Source organism: Amblyraja radiata, chromosome 24 (genome assembly GCF_010909765.2).
Source record: "Amblyraja radiata isolate CabotCenter1 chromosome 24, sAmbRad1.1.pri, whole genome shotgun sequence".
Lineage (NCBI taxonomy): Eukaryota > Metazoa > Chordata > Chondrichthyes > Rajiformes > Rajidae > Amblyraja > Amblyraja radiata.
The window spans coordinates 21,665,878-21,689,337 of record NC_045979.1 but is presented as its reverse complement, the minus strand read 5'-3'; the positions used below and the strand labels follow the sequence as shown (position 1 = coordinate 21,689,337).

Below are 23,460 nucleotides of genomic sequence, written 5' to 3'. Positions count from 1 at the left end.
CGGCTGGAACCGTGAGGATAGGAGGGAGAGACTGAGAGAGGGCAAGACTCCCCAGCGGATACCCTCCCCCCACCCACCCCCCGCACCAGGAGATAGCGACAGGGGACCGATATGCTGGACGGAAGGAGAGGCAGCGGGGCAGCGCAGTTCCTGGTGCGCGCAGGTAACGCGGGTCACAGGCTCCACGTGGGGGGGGGGGGGGGGGGGGGGGGTTGTGAGTGTGGGTGAGAGGATGAGGGAGAGTGGGAGCGATGGGGGGCGTGGGATTGAAGAAGGTGGTGAGTGTGTGAGTGAGTGTGTGACATTGTGATCCCGGGCGTGGGATATGATATGGAGGGCTGGGGTATTCGGTCTGTTCAGCCCGTGGACGATGCCAGTCACAATGTGTCTCCGTTTGCAGAGACCCTGCCCCTGACTCCGGTCCTGACTCTAGCCCTGATCATGGCCTCAGTCTTGACTTTGACCTGTGCCCTGACCTTGAGCCCTGCCCCGGCGCGGCTGGGCCAGTCCTCCACGCTGACCTGCCGCTTCGACCGGCCCCGGGCTCCCGACCTGGGCGTGGAGTGGAGCCTGCGGAGACCCCGCCAGACCCTGGTGGCCTACAGCTACAACGACGGGGCGAGTCAACCCCAGTACCAGGACGCCCGCTTCATGGGAAGGGCGACCCTCGACGAGACGCTGCTCGACCTGGGGGACGCGTCTCTCCGCCTGCACAACGTCACGGTCCAGGATGAGGGCAGATACCGGTGCATAGTGCACACCCGGGACTGGAAAACCGAGACCGACACTGAGTTCAACGTTACAGGTGGGTGGCAGGAAGGATGGGGGAGAGAGGGGGAGCGGGAGTGGGGAGGGGAATAAAGAGAGGGAAGTTAGAAAGTTAGAGGGTGAGAGGTGACTGAATGAGAGGACAGCGAGTGAGGTGGGGGGGGGGGGGGGGGGGAGCCGGGGCAGAAAGGGGCCTGAGCGAGAGTGGGAGTGAGAGATTGGGTTGCCAGTTATGGGGGAGAGCAAGTGGTGGGGTGCAGTAAAGAGGGGATAATGATAGGGGTGCCGGGGGGGGGACGACGACGACAGAACGGGAGGTAGAGGGGGAGGAAGGATCAGGGATTCTTAAGTGTGGTTGTGGGAAGGTGATCAGAGTTGGTTGTTGGGGGGGGGGGGGGGGGGGGGGGGGGGGGGGCTGTGAGTCATAGAGTCTTGCAATATGGAAACAAGCCCTTCGGCCCAAATTACCCACATTGACCAACATGTCCCATCTACAGTAGTCCACGTGCCTGCGTTTGGCCCGTATCCCTCTAAATCAAGGGTTGCCAACCTGGGGTAAATTTACCCCCAGGGAGTACATTTCTCATTGACTGACTGTGTTTGGTTCCGGTATACCGGTATCTGTTCATCATTAGTTGTCCATAAATAAGTGAAATAATATTGTCATGTGCTATTAAAGTTGCCAGGGGTAAACGGGACGGAAAAGGTTGGGAAACCCTGCTCGAAGTCTATCCTATCTTCTGTGTAGCTCCTGCCCATGTTAATGCTCCATCAACCATTCCTCAGCCATCCTGCTGCAATTTTTGACAACCATCTTCACTATCTACAATACCACCCCTTTGTGTGTCATCTGCGAATATGTTAACAAATCCATCATCTATCCATGTCAACACCCTACCCCCAATACCATGTGCTTTAATTTTAGTCAGAAGTCTCCCGTGCGGGACCTTATCAAAGGCTTTCTGAAAGTCTAGATACACTACATCCACTGGCTCCCCTTCATCCATTTTACTTGTCATGTCCTCAAAAAATTCCAGAAGATTAGTCAAGCATGATTTCCCTTTCATAAATCCATGTTGACTTGGACTAATCCTTTTACTGCTATCCAAACATAATTTCGTTCAGACCGACAGGTCTGAATGACAATAAAGGATCTATCTATCTATCTATCTATCTATCTATCTATCTATCTATCTATCTATCTATCTATCTATCTATCTATCTATCTATCTAGCTATCTATCTATCTATCTATCTAGCTATCTATCTATCTATCTATCTATCTATCTATCTAATGCCCCATTATTACCTCTTTAATAATTGACTCCAGCATCTTTCCCACCACCGAAGTGGGATAACCTCGAGTTCTCTTATCAAATCTGGTTCTTTAGACAAAACTAAATCCAGAATTGCCTTTTCTCTGGTCGGCTCCATCACAAGCTGCTCTAAGAATCCATCTCGGAGGCATTCTACAAACTCTCTTTCTTGGGGTCCTGAACCAACCTGATTTTCCCAGTCTACCTGCATATTGAAATCCCCCATCACCACAGTAGCATCACCTTTGTTACATACCAGTTTTAACTCCTGCTGCAACATACACCCTACATCTGGGCTATTATTTGGGGGTCTATAGATAACACCAATTAGTGTCTTCTTGCCTTTACAGTTCCTCAACTCAATCCACAGTGACTCTACCTCGCCAGTCCCTATTGTCTTCCTTCGCATGAGACTGAATTGCATCCCTCACCAGCAGAGTTACCCCCCCCCCCCCCCTCCTCTGCCCACCTGCCTGTTCTTTCTATAGGATGTATTACCCTGAATATTAGGTTCCCAGGCCCGATCCTCCTGCAGCCACGTCTCAGTAATCTTCACAATGTCATATCTGCCAACCTCTAACTGAGCCTCAAGCTCATCTACCTTACTTCTTATACTTCGCGCATTCATATACAATAATTTTAATTCCTTACGCATCTCACCTTTCACATCGATCCCTATTACACTTGTCCATACTCTACTATCCCTTTGTGAGCTTCCTTTCCCATTAATTCTTGGGTCATTATCAATCCCTTTACTCTCTTTCCCTTTAACTCCGTCCTTGACTATCCCATTTGACCTCCCCCCCCCCTTATTTAGTTTAAAACCGCCGTGTAGCAGTGGCAAACCTGCCTGCCAGAATACTGGTCCCCCACCTGTTAAGGTGCAATCCGTCCCTTTTGTACAGTTCCCCCTTACTCCAAAACAGATCCCAGTGGTCTAAGAATCTAAATCCCTGCCCCCTGCACCAGTTCCTCAGCCACGCATTCAGTTCCTGCTCTCGCCAGCTCGAGGAACTGGAAGCAAACTGGAGATAACCACCCTGGAGGTCCTGCTTTTCAGCATTTTTTCCGAGCTCTCTAATTATCTAAGCTCATCTCCCTTACCTGTCACGCCTCTTGCATTATAATATGTGCAGTTGAAACCAACATTCCTTAATCGCGGACTTTGAACCGGCCCGTTCGCGGAGCTCGCATTCACCCGCGGGACTTGCTTACCATCACCCGGAGGTCTCAGCGCAGAGGGAGAGCAAGGAGGGAAGAGACAATGACTTTGGGACTTTAAACTGTGTTGAGTGTTTGTTTTGTTATTTTTTCTATGTTATGACTGCAGGCGAAATCATTTCATTGCACTGAAAAGTGAAATGACAATAAAATCTAATCTAATCTAACCACTCCCTGCCTTTCTCTTGCCTATTCTGTCCTCTATAATGTCTCTCATCACCCTCCATATCAACTTCTAACCTCTCACCTGCCTTGGTCTTGTATACAATCCTAATTCTCTGCCAATCTAGTTTAACCCACGATGTAGCATTAGCAAACCTGCCTGCCAGGATAGTGGTTCTCCTCCAGTTCAGGTGCAACTCATCCCTCTTGTACAGGCCACCCCTGCCCCATTCGAATTCCCAATGGTCTAGAAATTGGAATCCCAGCCCCCTGCACCAACTCCTTGGCCACACATTAATCTATTTATCCCATGATTTTATACGCCTCCATACGATCACCCCTCATCTTCCTCCACTCCAAGGAAGAGTCCCAGCCTACTTGAACTCTGCCTATAGCTCAGACCCACTAGTCCTGGTAACATCCTCGAAAATCTTCTCTGTACCCTTTCAAACTTGACAACATCTTTCGCAGAACACGGTGCCCAGAATTGAACACAATACTCTAGAAGCGGCCTCACCAACGCCTTCTACAACTGCAACATGACCTCCCAACTTCCATTCTCAATATTCTGGCTGATGGAGGCCTATGTGCCAAAAGTCTTTTTGACCACCCGATCTACCCGTGACTCCACTTTCAAGGAGCCATGTACCTGCACTCCTCGATCCCTCTGCTCTACAACACTCCCCAGAGCCCTAACATTCACTGTGTATGTCCTGCCTATGTTAGACTTCCCAAAATGCCACACCTCACATTTCTTTGCATTAAATTATATCAACCATTCCTCAGCTCACCTGGCCAATCGATCAAGATGCTGCTGCAAGTTTTCACAACCATCTTCACTATCTGCAAAACCATCCACTTTTGTATCACCTGCAAACTTGCTAATCTTGCCGTGTATGTTCTCAACCGAATCATTGATGTAGTTGACAAACAGTAACAGGCCCAGCATCGAATCCTGAGGCACACCATTAGTCACAGACCGCCAGTCCGAGAAGCAACCTTCCACCATCACCCTCTGCTTCCTTCCACGAAGCCAATTTTCTATCCGTCCAGCTGCCTCTCATTGAATCCCATGCGATCTAACCTTCCAGAGCAGCCTGCCATGGTGGTTGAACTGAAAGTAATCCCTCCTGTGGCCTCTTTCCCCAGCTCCTTTCAGCGTCCCTCGGGTGAGCTGTCACGCCGGGCCGGGTCCCGTGGTGAGGCTGACCTGCCTGGCGACAGGCGGCTACCCTTCCTCCAAGCTGGGCTGGCGCTGGGACAACGGCAGCGCGTACGGGCCCGGGGCCTCGGGTACGGAGACGAGGTCGGCTACGGATGGGACCTTCGAGCTCCGGAGCAGCCTGGACGTGGCGGTGAGCCGGGCGCCCGCCCTGCGGTGTGTGCTCGGCCGTCCCGGTAGCAACCGGTCCGAGAGCAGCCGCGCCACGTGCCCCGCCGGGAGGAGCGAGGGCAGCGTCTCCATGCCGGGCCGCTGCTCAAACAACGACGGTAAGACCACGTCAGCCCGTACCACACGAGGCAGCTCCGCACCGCTGCTCCCCGCCACTCATCCCTCTCTGTATTCCTGCCACGCCTCCCTCCCGTTACCCCCTCTGAACTCGGCTTCGATCCTCACTGCTGGTGCTGCCTGTGCGGAGTTTGCACGATCTGTGTGTGACTACTCCCCTGTGTTGCAGGTTCCCCGGCCCCCTGCTCTCCGCACCGACGCATCGGCGTGGTCCTCAGCGCTGTGCTGCTGTTGCTGCTGCTCGTGTTGCTGGCCTTACTGCTGTGCCAGGAGCGAGGGTCAACCACATGAAGCGCCGGCTCATCACCCGGGCCAGTCCGGCAACTAGAGACACTATCACTGATTGGCCGCGCAAGGCCATTCGGCCCCGGAGACTGTTCCGCGGAAAGAGGAAGCCGTGCACCCTCTCTCTTGAAACTACTGGGCTAGGTGACGGCAGTTCGGCCCCTCTACAGCCTGACAGTAGGCAATGACCCCCACAATCCAGCGGTAGACCCAGCCAGCCACATGCAGAGATTGTGAATGGGGTGGCGCTGGTCTGGGCAAGCTTCACCTCGCTACCTCACCACGGGGACTGCCTGGTGTAACCGCGGCAAGGACCCTCGCCACACACAACAGTGGTTGCCCAGCGCGGTGGGCTCGTTTGCAACGGAGCTCTCTCTCTGCAGTAAAGGACACGGCGAGAGAGCAGGGCACCATCACGCAAACTCTCCCAGGGCTGGTTAGTACATGGAGTGTGAGAAGTTACAGCCTCTTTTCGAATATCTAAAGGGGCTGTTCCTTAAGTTTTGGCTACATTTTAGCCCCACGCTCCTGATATTTGGGCACCCGGTACAGAGGGGGGGGGGAGAGGGGGAGAAGCTGGGCCTGACCAAGATGGCCATTCGCTGTTCCGGCCACACAGGGGTCGGCTACCTGCCCATTTTCCCGGCCTATGGGCCTATGTCTGTGCTCGCGTGTCCCTGGAGAGGGAGCACGCGGTGTCCACGGGGACTCTGGAGGCCTCCTGTGGACGCTGGTCGCCGCGGGAGGCCGAGTGTATTACTGTTGAGGATGACGTTATTTTAAAATTGATAACCGTTGTTTGGTGAACTGCTACAACGGCGGGTTTGATCGTGTTGCCCTTTTGTAAATATTTGTTTTTGTTTTATACTGAATAAAACTATTTGTATTTCTAAAAAGGGCGGGTTACAGACGGAGCTTCAGTTATAGGGCGGTGTGTCGGGGTTACAGATATGGGTGCAAAGGAAGCTGCTGGGTTGTAGGGAGGGGTGTAGGGGGTGAGAGAGAGTGACCAGGACTTGTCGGTGTGCAGGGGTCACAGAGACAGGGGGGAGCGGAGTTCTAGAGAGGGCTGTCAGGGTGAGAGATAGATAGTAGGTATGTTGCAAAGCCTACCTGAAGCGTCGGTGAAAATCTGTCGTTGCGGGTGTGCGCGATTTTGGCGCCGTTTAGAGGGGGGCGGGTTTAAAACACGATTTTCTCTAGGCTGTTCAAATCGAAGATGTTCAGCCTAGTTAATTATTAACGAAAAATCGCTGGAAGCCCCCGTCGCAAAAGCTATTATTAGGTTTAAAGGCCTTGAATAATAGTTATAGTAGTTTAAAAATCAATCTCTAAACCCGCGACCGCCAGCAACCGCAGGGTCTCATAAAGCAAACCACAGAAGGTTGGCTGTATATTTTTACATTAAAAAGGGCTTCTAAAGATCCCTTTATACAAAGTTTAATATTGCGAGTAGCTCAATTTGGGCCCATTATATCCCGCAGTATTTTTCTGGGCATTTGGGGCACAAATCTACCGCAATGTGAACGTTCTAAACCAGCGCGTTCCACAGGGACCCACTGGAAAGCTGATTTAAATGGACATTTATTTACAGCAATTAAACACTAAATTCCTTCCATTTGGTCTATAAATTAATGTAAATGAGATTTTAAAATCATGTTTTATTGTGAATTATTTGTGAATATTATTTGGACATTTAGGCTATTTAAAAATGTTAATCATTTATTAAGAAATGGATAGATGTTTAGATCTAGTAATTGAAGTCTGAAATTAGCTACAATTAGGTAACTAACTAATTATATGCTTTAATTTCAGGTCATCCAAGTAAGATTATTTTATATTTGTTTCAGAATGCTTCAATCTATGATAACTGAAAATTTCATTCAGTTCTCTTAATTTTTAAGAAAGTTATGGGCTTTTGACTGTTCACGATCACAGCTTTTTTGTTATGTCCATAGAAAATCAATAGGGAACAAGATGCTCATTTCCCAGTATGAAAATGGCCATAACATTTTAAATACTTGAGATATGAAAGTGAATTAGGTGTCAAATTAAACTTATTTTTATGCTTTATCTGATGGGATAAATTACAGACTTGATTTTTAAAATCTCAAAATTTTGTAACATTGCTATAGATAGGAGGGGTGGGTGGATGCGGATGGAGCTGCAGAGTTCTATCTGTGCTACATCGTTGCTGAAGACAGAGTAGCTATGAGCGGATCTATGGAGCCATCAATGTAACCTCGGGGTGGGAACAGGCATGAAGATGAAGGAAAGAATTGGCCAGTCGGGTGAATGGACCGCTCCGCGAAAAGCAGCGTGGTGACCGAGAGGATCGTCGAGGCGATATAATACACGCACACACGGTGCTTCGCTTCACACCTCCCTGTATTGAACAGTATGTGCCGCTCCTCGGCCCCACCTCCATCTCCGCCGCCGAATGCAGCCGCGGGTTTGCGCATCGATGCATCTGCCGTGTGCCGGCCCTGCTCGCCGAGTCACGGCTCGCGTCCCCCGGGAAACCGGGAAGGCCCGGCCCACGCTGAACGATACAGGGGCCGAGGATCCCTCGCTCTGGGGGTGGCGAGTCCGTGCAGAGGGCGAGAGTGAGCTGGCGACAGGCCTGCGACCGGCGGCGACGTCCCTCACCCCTGCAGCCGCTCCACCCCGCGCTGGGCCTGGTAGATGCAGTCGTTGACCGACACGCCGTCGTAGGACGCACCGAGCAGCGTCAGCGGTACACGGTGGCTGACTGTCCACTCGGAGATGTCAGCTGTGGGGTGGGGGGGAAGGAGAGAGCAAGAGGGAGGGAGGAGAGATGGAGGGGAGGGTAGAGAGCAAAATGGAGGGGGTGAAGAGGGAGGTGTAGGGAGAGATAACATGTAGTTAGTCAGTGCCGCAGGGTTGATTGGGCGTCACCAGTGTTGACCTAGCAAGATCGCAGCTACCAGAGAGTCGCAGGACACTAGAGTTCGGTGGGTTCAGCGTTGGGGTTTGGGTTACAGAGAGAGGGTGGAGTGTATGGGCCAGAAGTTGTTACAGAGGCAAGGAGGGATGTAGGGGTCGGATGTGGTTGCAGAGACAGACCGCTGTGGGGCGTTGCAGAGATAGGGAATGATGCCGGTGTGTGAAGAGGTAGAGTTGGAGGAAGGCGGACTGGCTGGAATAGGGGAGGGGGGGAGGGGGCTGTATGGGGCAGAGGAGGTTACAGCGACAAGGAAGGGTATAGCTATAGTATGAAGTTAGGTAATGGGGTGGGTATAGTGTTGAAAGGTTATAGAAAGAGCTGTGGGGGGCATATGGAGACGGAGGGGAGTTGGTATCACAGTTTATAGAGACAAGTAGGGAGGTTTTCCGCTGGAGGGGGGGTTACGGGGACAGGGGGGGATTCATGGTGTGCCCGACCAGCCAGACGCGACAGAGGTGAAGTTTCATGCAGGAGAAGAGGGGCGGTGAGGGCTGGTGGCAGATGGGGATTGGGTGCCATTCTGCCAGTGTTGGCTGCTGCATGTGGAGCAGAGAGGTAGGTAGGTGGGCACAGCGTGGGAGGCCATGCCCGGGCTTAATGCCACGACAATCCCTCCAACAAAGGTGCATCCATCAATGACGTTCAATGCCACATTTGGTGAGGTGGGTGTCCTTCTCTGTGCCTGGCCATGTCGGGTGGCCGGGGGTGAGGGGGGGGTCGAGTGTGTGGGATGGAGCGGTGCCGACTCAAGTTGACCTGGTCACACTGGGGAGTGGGGGCAGGTCAAGGGCATGGGGCTGGAGCGGTGCTGATACAGGCAGACCTGGTCACACTGGGGGGGAGGGGGGGGTCAAGTTAAGGGCACAGGGCTGGAGCGGTGCTGACACGGCAGATCTGGTCACACTGCGAGCAGCTCAACACACTTACCCAGGAGTTTCCAGTGTCCGACTCCATACTGTGGGATACAATCCTGTGTGCCAAAAACATGGGAAAAGTTAAGAGATAAAAACGGGGTGAGCTTCACTCTGTGTCTGATCCGTGCCCTGGGAGCGTGTGACGGGACAGTGTAGAGGGAGCTCTGCGCTGTCTGACCCGTCCCCTGCCCCCCCCCCCCCCCATCCCCCCCGTATTTTGCCGAACTGCCGCCCTCTCTCACCTTGTGCACTTTGACGATGGCTGTCAGTGGCTGTCCTGTGATTCCCAGTTGTTCCTGCACAGTCTCCTTGGCTCGTTCCAGCAGACGCTCCTTTGACACTCTCTGTGGGTCTCCGAATGCACCAGTGAACCACGATCCACCCATCATGACCTGCCGAGATTGGAGCCAGTCAGGGAGAGGAAACCCAGCGCAACTGATCTCTCACTAACCTCATCTCCGGAAAAAAACTGTCCCAGTACGACACACAGGGCAGTACAACACAGGAACAGGGCTCTCAGCACCACAATGCCAAACATGATGCCGGGGCCAGGATTGAATGACACGCTCTGGTGCTGGGCTCTGGCATAAAACTTAGAGATGAATGAAAACTGTAAGGTGAGCAGGGGAGAGAGGAGGAAACCATGTTGGGGCAAGAGGCACAAACTGGAAAGGCTCGTTATCAGAATTCAATAGCGAGTCCCGAGGGCTGCAGTTTGTCTAATCAGGTGATTAAGTTTACAAATGCCAGGAAAATTGGTGGTGTTGTTAACAGCAAGGCTGCTTCAGAATGAGATTGGCCGGCTGGTAAATTGGGCAAGCAGATAGAATTTAATCCCGTCATGCATGGGTGACGCACGTTGGGAAGTCTGATGAAAGTAGCAGGGTGGGATTCCAGGTGGTGTGGAGGAACAAAGGATCCTTCTCTGGATAGAAGGAATGCGTGTCGTTTTGGGCCAAGACCTACTCAGTTACTCCAGCATTTTGTGTCTATCTGGTGTAAACAAGCATCTGCAGTTCCTTCCTAAACAAAGGAACCTCGGTGTACAAAGCCAAGGATCCCTGAAAATAACAGCACATGTGGAGAAGGGGGATGCTGGTCTTCGGTAGTTGTGGGGCGCAGAGTGGAAGAGTGCATAACATTGGTTAGGCTGCAGTTGGAGTATTGCATGTTCTTCCTCCGAGAGGAGCGAGGGTCGTGCCCAGGGCCTGTACCCTCTGTCAGGACCTGGGAATTATAAGAGGCTGGCAATTATGAGAGGCAGAGCAGGGGTGAGAGCAGGAAACATCTCATTTCAGAGATGTCCGAAATCACAGCTTCAAGGTGAGGTTTTGAGGATCTGAGGATTTATTTTCTGCCAAACAATGTTTGGAGTGTGAAGAGGTGGTCGAGGCAAGGACTCACAAAAGTCCCCAGATAAGCACATAAATTGCTAAAATAAAGGTGGCTGCAGAACATTGTTGGGAGATGGGATGTGCATAGATGGGCACGTGATGGTCAGCAGGGACATGGTGGGCCGAAGGATCTGTTTCTGTACTCAGCAAGTCAGTGACTATGGTGGTACTCAAGCATACGCTGGGAGAGGGCAGCAAGACAGACAGTGTGATGAGATTGGTGGGGGCTGGAGAGTGAGAGGTGACAGTCCCTGTGGACTGAGCACAGTCGGTCCATCGAGCAGTCTACCTCCGGTACCTCCAGTGTAGAAGAGACCCCAGTGTGGACACCCAACACAACTCACTGGGTTGTACGTAATGGTATGAACAGAATTCTCAAGTTTTAGGTAACACTCCCCTCCACTCCTTCTCACGCAGACCCTTTTTCTTCCCCTCCCCCCCCCTCCCCTCCTCAACCCCAACCCCTACATTCCTTCCTCTGGCTTTGCAATTCACAACTCTTCTATCATTTTGCCTCACACGTTTTGTTTTTTTTTCATTTCTGGGAGGATCTGGGAGCAGCTGATGGTGATCTGTGAGGGGAGGGGCGGATTACAAGGAAATAATTGTGCAATGGCCCTGTAGTCAGGGCACAGAGTGGAAGAGCAGGATAGACAGGATGCAATGAATGGCCTCCATTGTTGGGATAACGATAGCATGAATGGCCTCCATTGGTGCCATAGGGACCCAATCTGGGGTCGGCCTGAGCACAACATGGGTGTCCACTGGTCCACCTTCACCCAGAGGGGTATCTGTCCCAGTGTCCACCAATAGCCTCACCCAGTGGTGTATCTGACATGGTGCCCACTGATACTCACCCACCCAGTCATGTATCTGTGTCAGTGCACACTGATATACACACACCCACCCAGTGGGGTATCTGGCACGGTGCCCACTGGTCAACCTTCATCTGGTGGATATTTAACCAGAGTGCCCATTGATGCACCCACCCTCATTCACGGGGGTATCTGTCCCAGTGCCCACTGATGTACCGACCCTATGTCCTAGTGCCCATACACCCACCCTCATCCACGAGGGTATCTGTCCCAGTGCCCACTACTTCACCCATCCGGAGGGGAACCTGACACTGTGCCCACTGATGTCCCCACCCACCCGGCAGGGATGCGTACCGTCAGTCTGGTGGTCGGTGGTCCCGATCGGTCATGCTGGGGGGTGCTGCAGGAGTCGTAGACAACGCCCAGAATCTCCCCACACTCACCCGACGGAACCAGGTGTCCGAAACCCTGTGGGGGGGGGGGGGGGGGGGGGGGGGGGGCGGTAGGGAGGGAGAATTAGACGACTGGCACTGAGGGAGGGGGGAGAGGGGAGAGATGGGGAGGGGAAAGTGAGAGCGGGGAGGGGAAGGGTGATGGGGGAGAGAGAGAGAGGAGTGTGGGGAGAGTGAGGGGGTGGGGAGAGAGACAGGGTGGGGAGAGTGAGATGGGATGAAGGTGGGGAAAGGAGAGCGAGGGGGAAGAGAGTGGGGCGGGGAGGGGTGCTGCCTGGAGTGGGAGGGAGGGTGAGATTGGGACGGTTGGGTGGGGCACGAGGAGTGTGGAAGGGGCCAGCAAGGAGGGTGGAGTGGTCACCAGGGGGTGTGGAGCAGGAGGGAACGAGGGAGGGGCGGGCTAGAATGGAACGAGGAGTGTAGAAGGGGTCATCGCAGAGGGTGGTTTGCTCACCGTGACAGGCAGCACTCGTCCCTCGTACTCCAGGTTCACCACAGCCACAGAGACGCTGCCGATCTTGCCCAGGGCCTGTGCCAGCGGTCGCCAGGCAGTGGGCAGCAGCGGGCCCAGCACTGCAGGGGGGGGAGGGGGGGAGTGAGGAGAGCAGAGGTCAGGGGCGGCACACACAGTGATTGGGGCCAGACGCCACTGCACCACTCTACCTACCTCCAGCAGGAAGTGCAGAGAAAACGTGGTCCGCTGCCAGGATCCCTCCCTCTGTCAGCACCTGCCAAAGACACAAACCGACCAGACAGAGCTGAGACCTCACCCAGGATCGGGGCTAATACACAGACCCCTGGGGGTGGCTTACAGGCTGACACCTCACCCAGGGGGTCAGGGTTTCTACACAGATTAGCACGTACTTGGGAGTGGGCTACAGGCCGTCACCCCACCCAGGGTTGGGGCTTGTATACAGAATAACAGATACTCAGCAGTGGGTTACAGAACAGGCTCTAATCCAAGAGTTTGGGGGTGATATGTAAAACAGACACCCAGCAACAAGGGACAGTAACTGGTCAGGAAAGAATGGTGGACACTGCCCAGCACAACGCAGCTACTGACCACCCCACCATCAAGGGTATCTACACAAGCGGCAGCCAATATCAAAGACCCACACCACCCTGGGCACCGAATCGTTTTGTTACTACCGTCAGGACGAAGGTACAGGAGACTGAACACCCCATCCACCAGGTACAAGAACCGCTTCATCCCGGCTCTTGAACACTGCACAACACGAACATGAGCAACATGAATCTTCTATGTAAGAAGGAACTACAAATGCCGCTTTACACTGAAGATAGACGCAAAATGCTGGAGTAACTCAATAGGTCAGGCAGCGTCTCTGGAGAAAAGGAATAGGTGATATTTCATCATCAGTCTGAAGAAGGATCTCGATCTATTCCTTTTCTCCAGAATGCTGCCTGACCCGCTGAGTTACTCCAGCATTTTGTGTCTATTTTAATCTTCGACGGACTGTGTCTTTGGTTACCTAATATGACAGTTAATGTGTTGTATTATAATTATTATATATTTATGTATGCGATTTGTGTTTACTGGCCTGTAATTGTTGTGTGGCGGGTACATGATGTGACGTGTGGCAGGTACATGATGTGGCGGGTACATGATGTGACGGGTACATGATGTGGCGGGTACATGATGTGACGGGTACATGATGTGGCGGGTACATGATGTGACCGGTACGTGATGTGACGGGTACATGATGTGGCGGGTACATGATGTGGCGGGTACATGATGTGACAGGTACATGATGTGGCGGGTACGTGATGTGACGGGTACTTGATGTGGCGGGTACATGATGTGGCGGGTACATGATGTGGCGGGTACGTGATGTGACGGGTACTTGATGTGGCGGGTACATGATGTGGCGGGTACATGATGTGACAGGTACATGATGTGGCGGGTACATGATGTGGCGGGTACATGATGTGGCGGGTACATGATGTGACAGGTACATGATGTGGCGGGTACATGATGTGGCGGGTACATGATGTGGCGGGTACATGATGTGACGGGTACATGATGTGGCGGGTACATGATGTGGCGGGTACATCCGCCAATGAAACACCCGGCTCTCCACGTCACCCACCTGGCAGCCTCCATCGGCAGCGGGTCGTAATTCGGTGACGGGGGAGTGCAGGTGGATCTCCACCCCCTTCGCCCGTAAGGCAGCCTCCATGGCCTCGGGCAGGCTCTGCATCCCCCGGCGCAGGCTCCACTGTGCCCAGCCCTCGCGCCGCGCACGCTCCATCACCTCCGTCTTCGCTCCGTCCCACTTCACAGCTGCACAAAGGAGGGAGGCAGGGCAAGACATAGAGGGGGGGTAGGGAGGGGCGATGTGATTGGGGGGTGCACGGGCAGCTGATGGGGAAGGGCGGAGAGGGGCGAGACATGCAGGGCAGCGAGGGGAGGGGGGCGGAGAGAAGTGGGGCCTCACTCACCCCCTGATCCAACCAACATGCCGAGCAGCACGGAGCCCCAGCTCCTCTCTGCCTTGAAGAGTGGGGGGAAGCAGGAGCGGACACTGAGCTTCCGACTGTCACCAGCAAAGATCCCTCGGCACAGGCTGTCCACCACATAGTCCGCCATCTGTGAGAGAGCAGCGTCAGCAACGGGGTGGGGGGCAGTGTGTGTGGGGGTGGGGTGGGGGGCAGTGTGTGTGGGGGTGGGGGGCTGTGTGTGTGGGGGTTGGGTGGGGGGCAGTGTGTGTGGGGGTGGGGTGGGGGGGGCAGTGTGTGTGGGGGTGGGGTGGGGGGGGAAGTGTGGGGGGGGGGCAGTGTGTGTGGGGGTGGGGTGGGGGGCAGTGTGTGTGGGGTTGGGGTGGAGGCAGTGGGGGTGGGGTGGGGGGCAGTGTGTGGGGGGGGGGCAGTGTGTGTGTGTGGGGGGGGCAGTGTGTGTGGGGGGGGCAGTGTGTGTGGGGGGGCAGTGTGTGTGGGGGGGGCAGTGTGTGAGGGTGGGTGGGGGGAGAAAGGACAGGGCGGAATAGTGGGCAGTGATGGTGCTGTTGAGCAGGTGGCTGGGAGATGGGGGTTGGAGGAATGGGGTCAGCAAGTTGGGGGCTCGGGCAATGTTGGGGGGGTGGGGCAGTGGAGGAGGGGGACGGAGTGTACGGGGGGCCAGTGGGGAGTGGTGCACCTGATGAGGGAGGGCTGGGAGGTGGGGGCTGGGAGAGGTACAGTGGTGTTGGTGAGAGCAGTATGGTGGGGGGGCAGAGTTGGGGGCTGGGAGGTAGGGGCTGAGGGGGGCGGAGCAGGGTGGGGGCAAGGGTAGTGTGGTGGGGAGGGGGTGCAGAGAGTAGGGGGCTTGGCGGGGAATGTTGGGGATGGGGAGAATGGCTGGGAGCGGGGGCTGGAGAGCGGGCGGTGTGGGCTGGGGGATGGGGGCTGGGGAGCGGGGGAGTGGTAGTGGGGGAGTGGGAGTGGAGGAGCAGGGGCTGGGGGAGCGGGGGATGGGGAGTGGGCCTTGGTGTGGGGGCTGCTGGCGGTGGATACACGCTGCCCTACTCCTCCGAGGACTCTCACCTCAGCCCCGAACCTGCGGGTGAAGAATGCGTGCACACTCTCGTCCTCCTCCTTGCTCCGCGGCAGGATGGGTTCCCGGGCCAGGCTCCAGGCCAGGGGCTGGGAGAACGGAGGTAACTTGCTGAACACACTCCTGCACAAGGAAGAGGGGCAAGAAACTGTCAACACCGAGGTTATCCATGGGAGCCCAACTGTGGTCAGATATTACCACAGGACCAAATCCATCCCAGCCAGTCCCAGCCTCCCCCACCCACACCCCCCCCTTAACCTCTGACCCTCCCCTTGACCGACCAACCAACCTCTGACCCTCTGACCCTCCCTCCCTCCCCCCCCCCCCCCCCCCCCCCCCCCGTGAATCCCCATCAGTTGCATTCTGGAATTTGAGGACAAATGGATAGTGTAGAGGTCAGTGTCCCTGGGTCAGACCACACTGGGAGCACTGTGCCGAGATGGGTTGATGGAGCAATGGTGGGTCGAGCGACCACGCAGTAGGCAACTGAGAACCAAAGGCTGATCATCGCGATGGCCATCTACCTGATACTAGTAGGCAATTTGCAAAGCTTGCCGCCAACGAAGAGATATCTATTCTTGGTTGCAGCATCATTGTAAGTGATTGGAAGCAATTCACTTTCCAAACCAATCTCAGAAACCTGGAGGTGAAACAGAAAGGAAGAGGAAAAAGGAAAATGAAGGTAAACTTTTCATGTTCATCCCACCCTGTAATTCACTCCCAAAATAGTGTCAAATTGGGGGCAATAGTGTCCCAACATATAGTTCTAGTTTAGAGAGACAGCACGGAAACAGGCCCTTCGACCCACCGAGTCTTACGGTCACAAGTGATAGGAGTAGAATTAGGCCATTCGGCCCATCAAGTCTACTCCGCCATTCAATCATGGCTGATCAATCGCTCCCTCTGGCACCTGTACTAATCAAGAACCTATCTATCTCTGCCTTAAAAATATCCACTGACTTAGCTTCCACTGGCTTCTGTGGCAAAGAATTCCATAGATTCACTGCCCACTGACTAAAGACATTTCTCCTTGTCTCCTTTCTAAAAGAGCGACCTTCAATTCTGAGACTATGACCTCTAGTCCTAGACTTTCCCACTAGTGGAAACATCCTCTCCACATCCACGCCTTTCACTATTCTGTATGTTTCAATGAGGTTCCCCCGTCATTCTTCTAAACTCCAGCGAGTACAGGCAAAGTGCCGACAAACACTCATCATAGGTTAACCTACACATTCCCGCGCAAACCAGCGATCCTCGCGCACCAACACTATCCTACACACACACTAGGGTCAATTTACAATTATACACATCCAATTAATCTACAAACCTGCACGTCTTTGGCAACTGGGAGGAAACCAGATGTCCCGGAGAAAATCTCCGCATGTACAAACTCCGTACAGACAAGCACCCAGTCAGCATCGAACCTGGGTCTCTGGCGCTGTAAGTCAGCAACTCTACGGCTGGCCTCCGTGCCGCCAATAATTGACACTATTTTGGTCATAGTGACAAAGTATGTGTTATGTGATTATGGAGGCGCTGCTTCGGCTCTTGAAGAGCATTCAGATGGACGCCCCCAGAGTCTGATGGGATCTATCCCAGGTTGTTGAGGGGGCCTTGATTAGGATCTTTGTTCCTTCTCGGAGGACTGGAGAGTTGCCCGTGATGTTCCTTTATTTAAGAAGGAAAATAAGAGAGAATCCAGGGAACTATAGGCCGGCGAGCCTCACATCAGCGGTCGGGAAACTACGGGAGAGAAATCTTCGAAGAGAATTTACTCCCATTTGGGAATAGGCTAATTAGGGAGAGCCACCACAGCTTTCTAAATGGCAGGATGTGTCTTACTAACTTGATTGCATTTTCTGCGGTGACAAAGGAGATTGATGAAGGTGGGATGTTGTATTAGTAAAGCTTTTGATAAGGTCTCTCATGGTAGGCTGTTCCAGAAGATTAAGATGCGCGGGAGTCATGATGACTTGGTCACATGGATTCAGAATTGGCTTATTCAAAGAAGACAGAGGGTTGTGGTGGAAGATAGATATTCTGGCTGTGACCAGTGGAGTTCCGCAGAGATCTGTGCTGGGACCTCCGCCATTTAAGAGGCTTTCAGAGACACCCAAGGAAGTGCAGGGAGTGGAGGGTTATGGATCATGTACAGGCAGATGAGTTCAGTTTCACTTGGCATCATGTTTAGTGCAAACATTGTGGGCTGAAGGTTCCTGTACTGTTCCATGTTCTATGTCATGTCACTAATACATAGTCTGTTAGTTTTGTTCAGTTTAAAACATTAATGTTTTGTCAAAACATGAAATCCGAACCTCTCAATTAGATCCCAGCCTTTAATTCATTCCCAGTGATTTGATATTCTATAAATAAACCCCAATTCCTGGATTAGATCCTAGGAAACCGTCATAATATAAATAAACCCACAAGACCCTTGCATAGATTGCAGCCTGTAACGCACTCCTGGAGATGTGCAATTCTGGTGAAACCCCCCCCTGGCCCGGGTCACAGACCCTCTCCCTCACCAGTTGGAGCGTGTTCGTGCCCACTGTCCCTGTTGACCGGACTCCCCTGGGTCCGTGCTCCAATATCGCCCCTTCCTCGGTGCATGTGGTCTGCAGCCAACCGCCCGTGCGATCACTCGCTTCCAGCAGCAGCACCTGGACAGGTAAGTGAGGATTGAAGGATGGAAGTGTGGAGGGAGGAACGAAGGGAGGGGAGGTGGGGCAGGCGACTGGGAGTAGGGGATTAGAGGGTGGGGAAATATGGGATTGGGAACAGGTGGAAGAGGAAGTAAACAGTGGATGATGGATTACTACAGTTTGAGTCTTGTCCCTGTGTCAGGGATGCTGCAGTTACTTGGGTTAGAACCAAGCAGAATTTCCACGCACTTCACAAGGTCTGACGCTGGGATTTTATCCTGGGTGCTGGGGTAGGGAGCACACGGGGGGGGGGGGTGGTGGGTGAGGGGGCACACAGGGAGGGTTGGTGGGCACCTGGGAAGGGGCATTGGGTGGGGGCACCGGAGGAAGGGGTTGCGTGGGAGCACCGCCAGGGGTGGGTTGGTGGGGCATCGGGGCAGGGAACGTTACCTTGGCAGCAGGTACAACTCTGCTGAGGTGGAGAGCGGCAGCGAGGCCACTGACACCAGCTCCCACAACGACCAAGGTGCGCGGCATCAAACCTGCGGGGAGATGAGGAAGAGCAGGGTAAGGCCCAGAGACATGAGGGGCAGAGGCCCGAGTGACAGAGGGAAGGGGGAGTGCGAGGTGGGAACAGGAGGGTGTGGGAGAGGGAGAAGAGGAGTGAGAGAAGCAGGAGACAAAGGTAGGCGGAGGGAACATAGAGGGAGCTGGAACACTTGTGGACACTCTGGTGAACGTGCCTTTCCTGCTGAGCCCTCACGTCTGAGTTTGTGCTCTCTGCGCCTGGCTGTTTATCAGGGTGACACAGCAAGTTCCTTTATCTGCAATGTTTCCGCAGAGCCAGATCGACCTGCCTCTCCCTGTACAAGCCCTACGAGCGGCTTGCTGCTGTTTAACAGGTTTGTTCCTGTTCCTGGTTTCCTTGTACGGCTGTTGTTGGAATGAGTCAGGCCTCTCCACTATCAGATGATGGAGACCACCACTCCTCTCTCATTGCTCTCAAGCCCAGCCACGGGTGCTGTGTAACTGTAGGGAGGCTCTCTGACTCCCTGACCCTCCCTTCAAGCAGTGTCCCAGACCCTCTCCCGTCTGATCCCGTCCCTCTGGGACATGGTGACCACAACTCGCTGCAGGATCAGGCTGGGGTCTAACTGGTGTAGGGCACGGTTCCTGCACCCCCTCCCTGCCCTTGTACTCTGAGCCTCGTCTGAAGGAAAGCAAACAGTCTGTCGTTCTAACCCGTGATGAGTTATCCCGCACCTTTGGGGATCGGTGGGAATGCAATCTCCCCCACCCCCCATTTATTGTGCATTCCTAACTATGCTTCACCTCCCAACCCACCATCACACTCTCATCTAAATGAATACGTTTGCCACTTCCATGCCCAGCTGCCCAGATCCTCTCCACCTCCCTGCGGTCTGAATCTTTCCTCTTCAATGAGCCACCACAGTTGTGTTACAGCCACAGTTGAGTTGTGGAGGATGCACTGAGAGCATAGAGCAATATAGCACATCAACAGGCCCTTCGGCCCACAAGTAAACAATGCTTCAAGCAGCATAGGTAAAGAATGCCAGCAACCCCCCAATTGCAGTCAGAGTTGGGCAACACCAAGCAGTCCATTCACCCCAACTCACCCACGACCAGTGCCTTCCTGAACTAATCCCATTCGCCTACATTTAGCCTATATCTCCAAAACGTTCCTATCCACATACCTGTCCAAATTGTTATCGTACCTGCCTCTGCCATTACGTCTGGCATCTCATTCACATACCCACTGGCATCTCATTCACATACCCTTTGTGTGAAAAAGTTGCCCCTCAGATCACCTGTAAAACGTTCCCTTCTCACTTTAAACCCGTGCCCTCTAGTTTTAGACTCTACTACCCTGGAGAAAACACTGTGACAATTCAACTTATCTAAGCACCTCATGATTTGATGCCCCTGTGGGTCACCCCACAGCCTCTTTGCACCAGGGAAAGACTTCCTGCTTGTCTAGCCTCTCCTTATAACACAAGCCCTCCAGTCCCGGTAGCCTCCTAGTGAATGCTTTCTGTACCCTTTGCTGTTCAAAGCACCCTCTGTATAGCTGGATGATCAGGAGTGCACCCTGTAGCCCCCCGTCCAAGCTGACCCTCGCCCAAGCTGCTTCCTACCGGTAAACTGTGGCCTCCTTCCCGTGGATTCCCTGTGAAGCTGCCACGAGGCAGGAGCCTTGCGGCTTTGTGGGGGACTGGGAGGAGAGGTGGGTCAGGGACAGCCTGCCCGTGTTATCTCCCTCCACACTCAGTGCAGCTAGCAGGCAGAAGGGGAGGGGACTCTGCAGGAGCCCATGCCTGTTAACACTGAGCCACTGGGTGGAACCGATACACCAGGAGGGAGCAGCGCTCCTTGACACAGCATTGTAAATAAAGCACTCTCACTGCACACAGCCCCGGCATGAGGCTCGGGACAGCACTGGGGATTAACTTCTCAGTATCATCCCTCCAGCACCAGCGGGTGAGGAAGAGGGGATCGAATTGGGGCACTCAATACAGGAATCGGGACATCATATTACAAAGATACAAGTTGTTGAGACCGCACTTTAAGTTTTGTGTGTGTGCATATATTCCCCGCTGTGTGTGTGTGTGTGTTTTCCCCGCTATGTGTGTGTGTGTGTATATATGTGCGTGTTTACTCCCTGTGTGTGTGTGTGTTTTCCCCGCTATGTGTGTGTGTTTCCTCGCTGTGTGTGTATGTGTTTTCCCCGGTGTGTGTGTGTGTGTGTTTTCCCCGCTGTGTGTGTGTATTGTGTGTGTGTGTGTGTTTTCCCCGCTGTGTGTGTGTGTGTATGTGTGTTTTCCCCGCTGTGTGTGTGTATTGTGTGTGTTTTCCCCACTGTGTGTGTGTGTGTGTATGTGTGTTTTCCCCGCTGTGTGTGTGTATTGTGTGTGTGTGTGTGTTTTCCCCGCTGTGTGTGTGTGTGTTTTCCCTGCTGTGTATGTGTATTGTGTGTGTCTCTGTCTCTGGGAAAGGTGCAGTAACGATTACAGGAGGATGCTGCTGGGATTGGGGGATTTAGTTATAAGGAGAGACTGGATAGGTCAGGAATGTTTTCTTGGAGCGTAGGAGGCTGCGAGGTGACCTTATAGGGGTCTATAAAATGATGAGGGGTGCAGAAAAGATGGTTGGTCACAGGCTTTTCACCAGGGTTAAGGAATCCAACATTTGAGGGCATAGGTTTAAGGTGAGAGGGGAAGCATTTAAAGAATTGAATGAAGGGGGGCTGGGTACCTAAATTGAGCGGGGGAGGCTATAAATTGAGTGGGAATGGTGCCTAAATTGAGTGGCGGGGGGTACGTTATTTGAGTGGGGAGGGTGCACCGAAATTCGGTTTGTGGGGGGAGGGGTGTATGTGGGTTGTGGGGGGAGAGATGAAAGTGGGTTGTGCTGGGAGGGGTGTATTTGGCTTGTGGGGCTGTATGCGGGTTGTGGGGAGGGGTGTATTTTGGTTCTTTAGGGTGTATGTGGTTTGCATGGACGTATTTGTGTTGTGGGGGGGAGTTTGTTTAGTTTAGAGTAAGGCTGCTCTGATTAATCATTTTTTTTTAAAAGTGATCAATGATTAGCACTAGAAATTGGACACTATGAGAATTAATTGTTTTGTCAATGAATGTTTGGTAACATATCAGCCAGTTTATCCAGTAAAGCTAACCAAAAATGTAAACATAATCAGTTAAATGCATTCAAAAAATTTCGAACAACAAAATGATGAATAACTGGATCCATTTTCAAGGCAAGAATTCAGATGTTTGATGCAACTTTGCTGCAAAAACGATCGGAGCTTAGTGAAGCACAAGCATTGTGAAACAACTTTCAGAGACTGATCTCTCTCCAGACACAACGTGCTGGAGTAACTCAGCGGGTTAGGCAGCATCTCGTGGGGGAAAGGATAGGTGACGCTTTGGGTCGGAACCTATCTTCAGACTGAAGTTCTCCTCCTCACTCGGACGGGAGTTCTGTTTGTCTGACCCACTGCGATAGCTCCTCAAGTTATGCTTTAGTATCTTTGGTTGTGCCTACTTTGTTCTCCTCTTCCGGACGGGAGTTCTGACAGTGTGAAGAAGGGTCCCGACCTGAAATGTCACCCATCCTTCGTCTCCTGAGATGCTGCATGTCCCATTGAGTTACTCTGGACTCTGTCTATCTTCGCCATAAACCAGCATCTGCAGTTCCTTCCTACACGATCTCTCCCCATGACTGGAGCTACCCCCAGTCCGGCCAATATCTTTCCCTGCGCCCTCTCCAGCACCACCCCACCCTGCCTGCGGTGGGCGACCAGCGACCACACCGCTGGCCACAGGCGGCAGTGAGGTGGGGATACACGGGGACGGCAGTTGCTGCTGCTGCTGGAGGAGCCTGCGGGTCGCGGCCTTACCTCCCACTCCTCGCCTCACCGCGCATGTCCGCACTCGGAGGACCAGTGCACGGCGCATGCGTGCACGCATTGGCCGCCGGCAGTAGGGCCCGCCCCACTGGAGATGCACATGCGCGGCCGTGGAGCTCCCCGATCCGCTTGGTCACTGCGCAGCTGCGTCCTGGAGGATCCTGGGATTTGTAGTTTGAGTGCTCATTGCCGCAGCCAGTGACATATGCCAAAATGGTACAGAAGGAATAGGTAGACAAAAGTGCTGGAGAAACTCAGCGGGTGCAGCAGCATCTATGGAGCGAAGGAAATAGGCAATGTTTCGGGTCGAAACACTTCTTCTGAAGAAGGGTTTCGGGTCAAAACACTTCTTCTGAAGGGTTTCGACCCGAAACGTTGCCTATTTCCTTCGCTCCATAGATGCTGCTACACCCGCTGAGTTTCTCCAGCATTTTTGTCTACCTTCGATTTTCCAGCATCTGCAGTTCCTTCTTAAACAGAAGGAATAGGAGTAGAATTAGGCCATTCGGCCCATGAAGTCTACCCCGCCATTCAATCACGGCTGATCTATCTCCCCCCATTCCCCTGCCTTCTCCCGATAACCTCTGACATCTGTACAGTGTGTGGAGGAAGGAACTGCAGATGCTGGTTTACACCGAAGATGCAGTTTACACTGTACTTTGTTTAAGAAGGAACTGCAGATGCTGGAAAATCGAATATAGAAAAAAATGCTGGAGAAACTCAGCGGATGAGGCATAGAAACATAGAAAATAGGTGCAGGAGTAGGCCATTCGGCCCTTCGAGCCTGCACCGCCATTCAATATGATCATGGCTGATCATCCAACTCAGTATCCTGTACCTGCCTTCTCTCCATACCCCCTGATACCTTTAGCCACAAGGGCCACATCTAACTCCCTCTTAAATATAGCCAATGAACTGGCCTCAACTACCTTCTGTGGCAGAGAATTCCAGAGATTCACCACTCTCTGTGTGAAAAATGTTTTTCTCATCTCGGTCCTAAAATACTTCCCCCTTATCCTTAAACTGTGACCCCTTGTT

The 23,460-nt window shown here is 53.2% G+C and overlaps 2 protein-coding genes across 5 annotated transcripts; one reads left to right on the top strand and one right to left on the bottom strand.

Annotated features, from left to right (window-relative positions):
* Positions 1-302: 302 nt before the first annotated feature.
* Positions 303-5,267, top strand: LOC116986575 (CD276 antigen-like). Its single transcript, XM_033042173.1, has 3 exons — positions 303-805; positions 4,616-4,957; positions 5,146-5,267. Exons 1-3 carry the CDS (start codon positions 331-333, stop codon positions 5,265-5,267), a joined length of 939 nt encoding a protein of 312 aa, XP_032898064.1. The 5' UTR covers positions 303-330.
* Positions 5,268-7,631: 2,364 nt separating this feature from the next.
* On the bottom strand, positions 7,632-22,526 carry ppox (protoporphyrinogen oxidase). Of its 4 annotated transcripts, none has more exons than XM_033042602.1 (13): positions 22,414-22,526; positions 18,447-18,538; positions 17,880-18,014; positions 15,879-15,994; positions 15,345-15,477; positions 14,265-14,412; positions 13,913-14,106; positions 12,472-12,532; positions 12,259-12,377; positions 11,707-11,820; positions 9,386-9,535; positions 9,157-9,199; positions 7,632-8,034 (listed from the first exon to the last, which is right to left on the bottom strand). In XM_033042602.1, the coding sequence occupies exons 1-13, from the start codon at positions 22,481-22,483 to the stop codon at positions 7,907-7,909; spliced, it is 1,503 nt and encodes a 500-aa protein (XP_032898493.1). In that variant the 5' UTR covers positions 22,484-22,526; the 3' UTR covers positions 7,632-7,906. The 4 variants fall into 4 exon arrangements, with proteins under 4 accessions (XP_032898493.1, XP_032898494.1, XP_032898495.1 ...); XM_033042603.1 differs by lacking the exon at positions 22,414-22,526 and adding an exon at positions 22,246-22,404; XM_033042604.1 differs by lacking the exon at positions 22,414-22,526 and adding an exon at positions 20,153-20,242.
* Between the last annotated feature and the right edge of the window lie 934 nt (positions 22,527-23,460).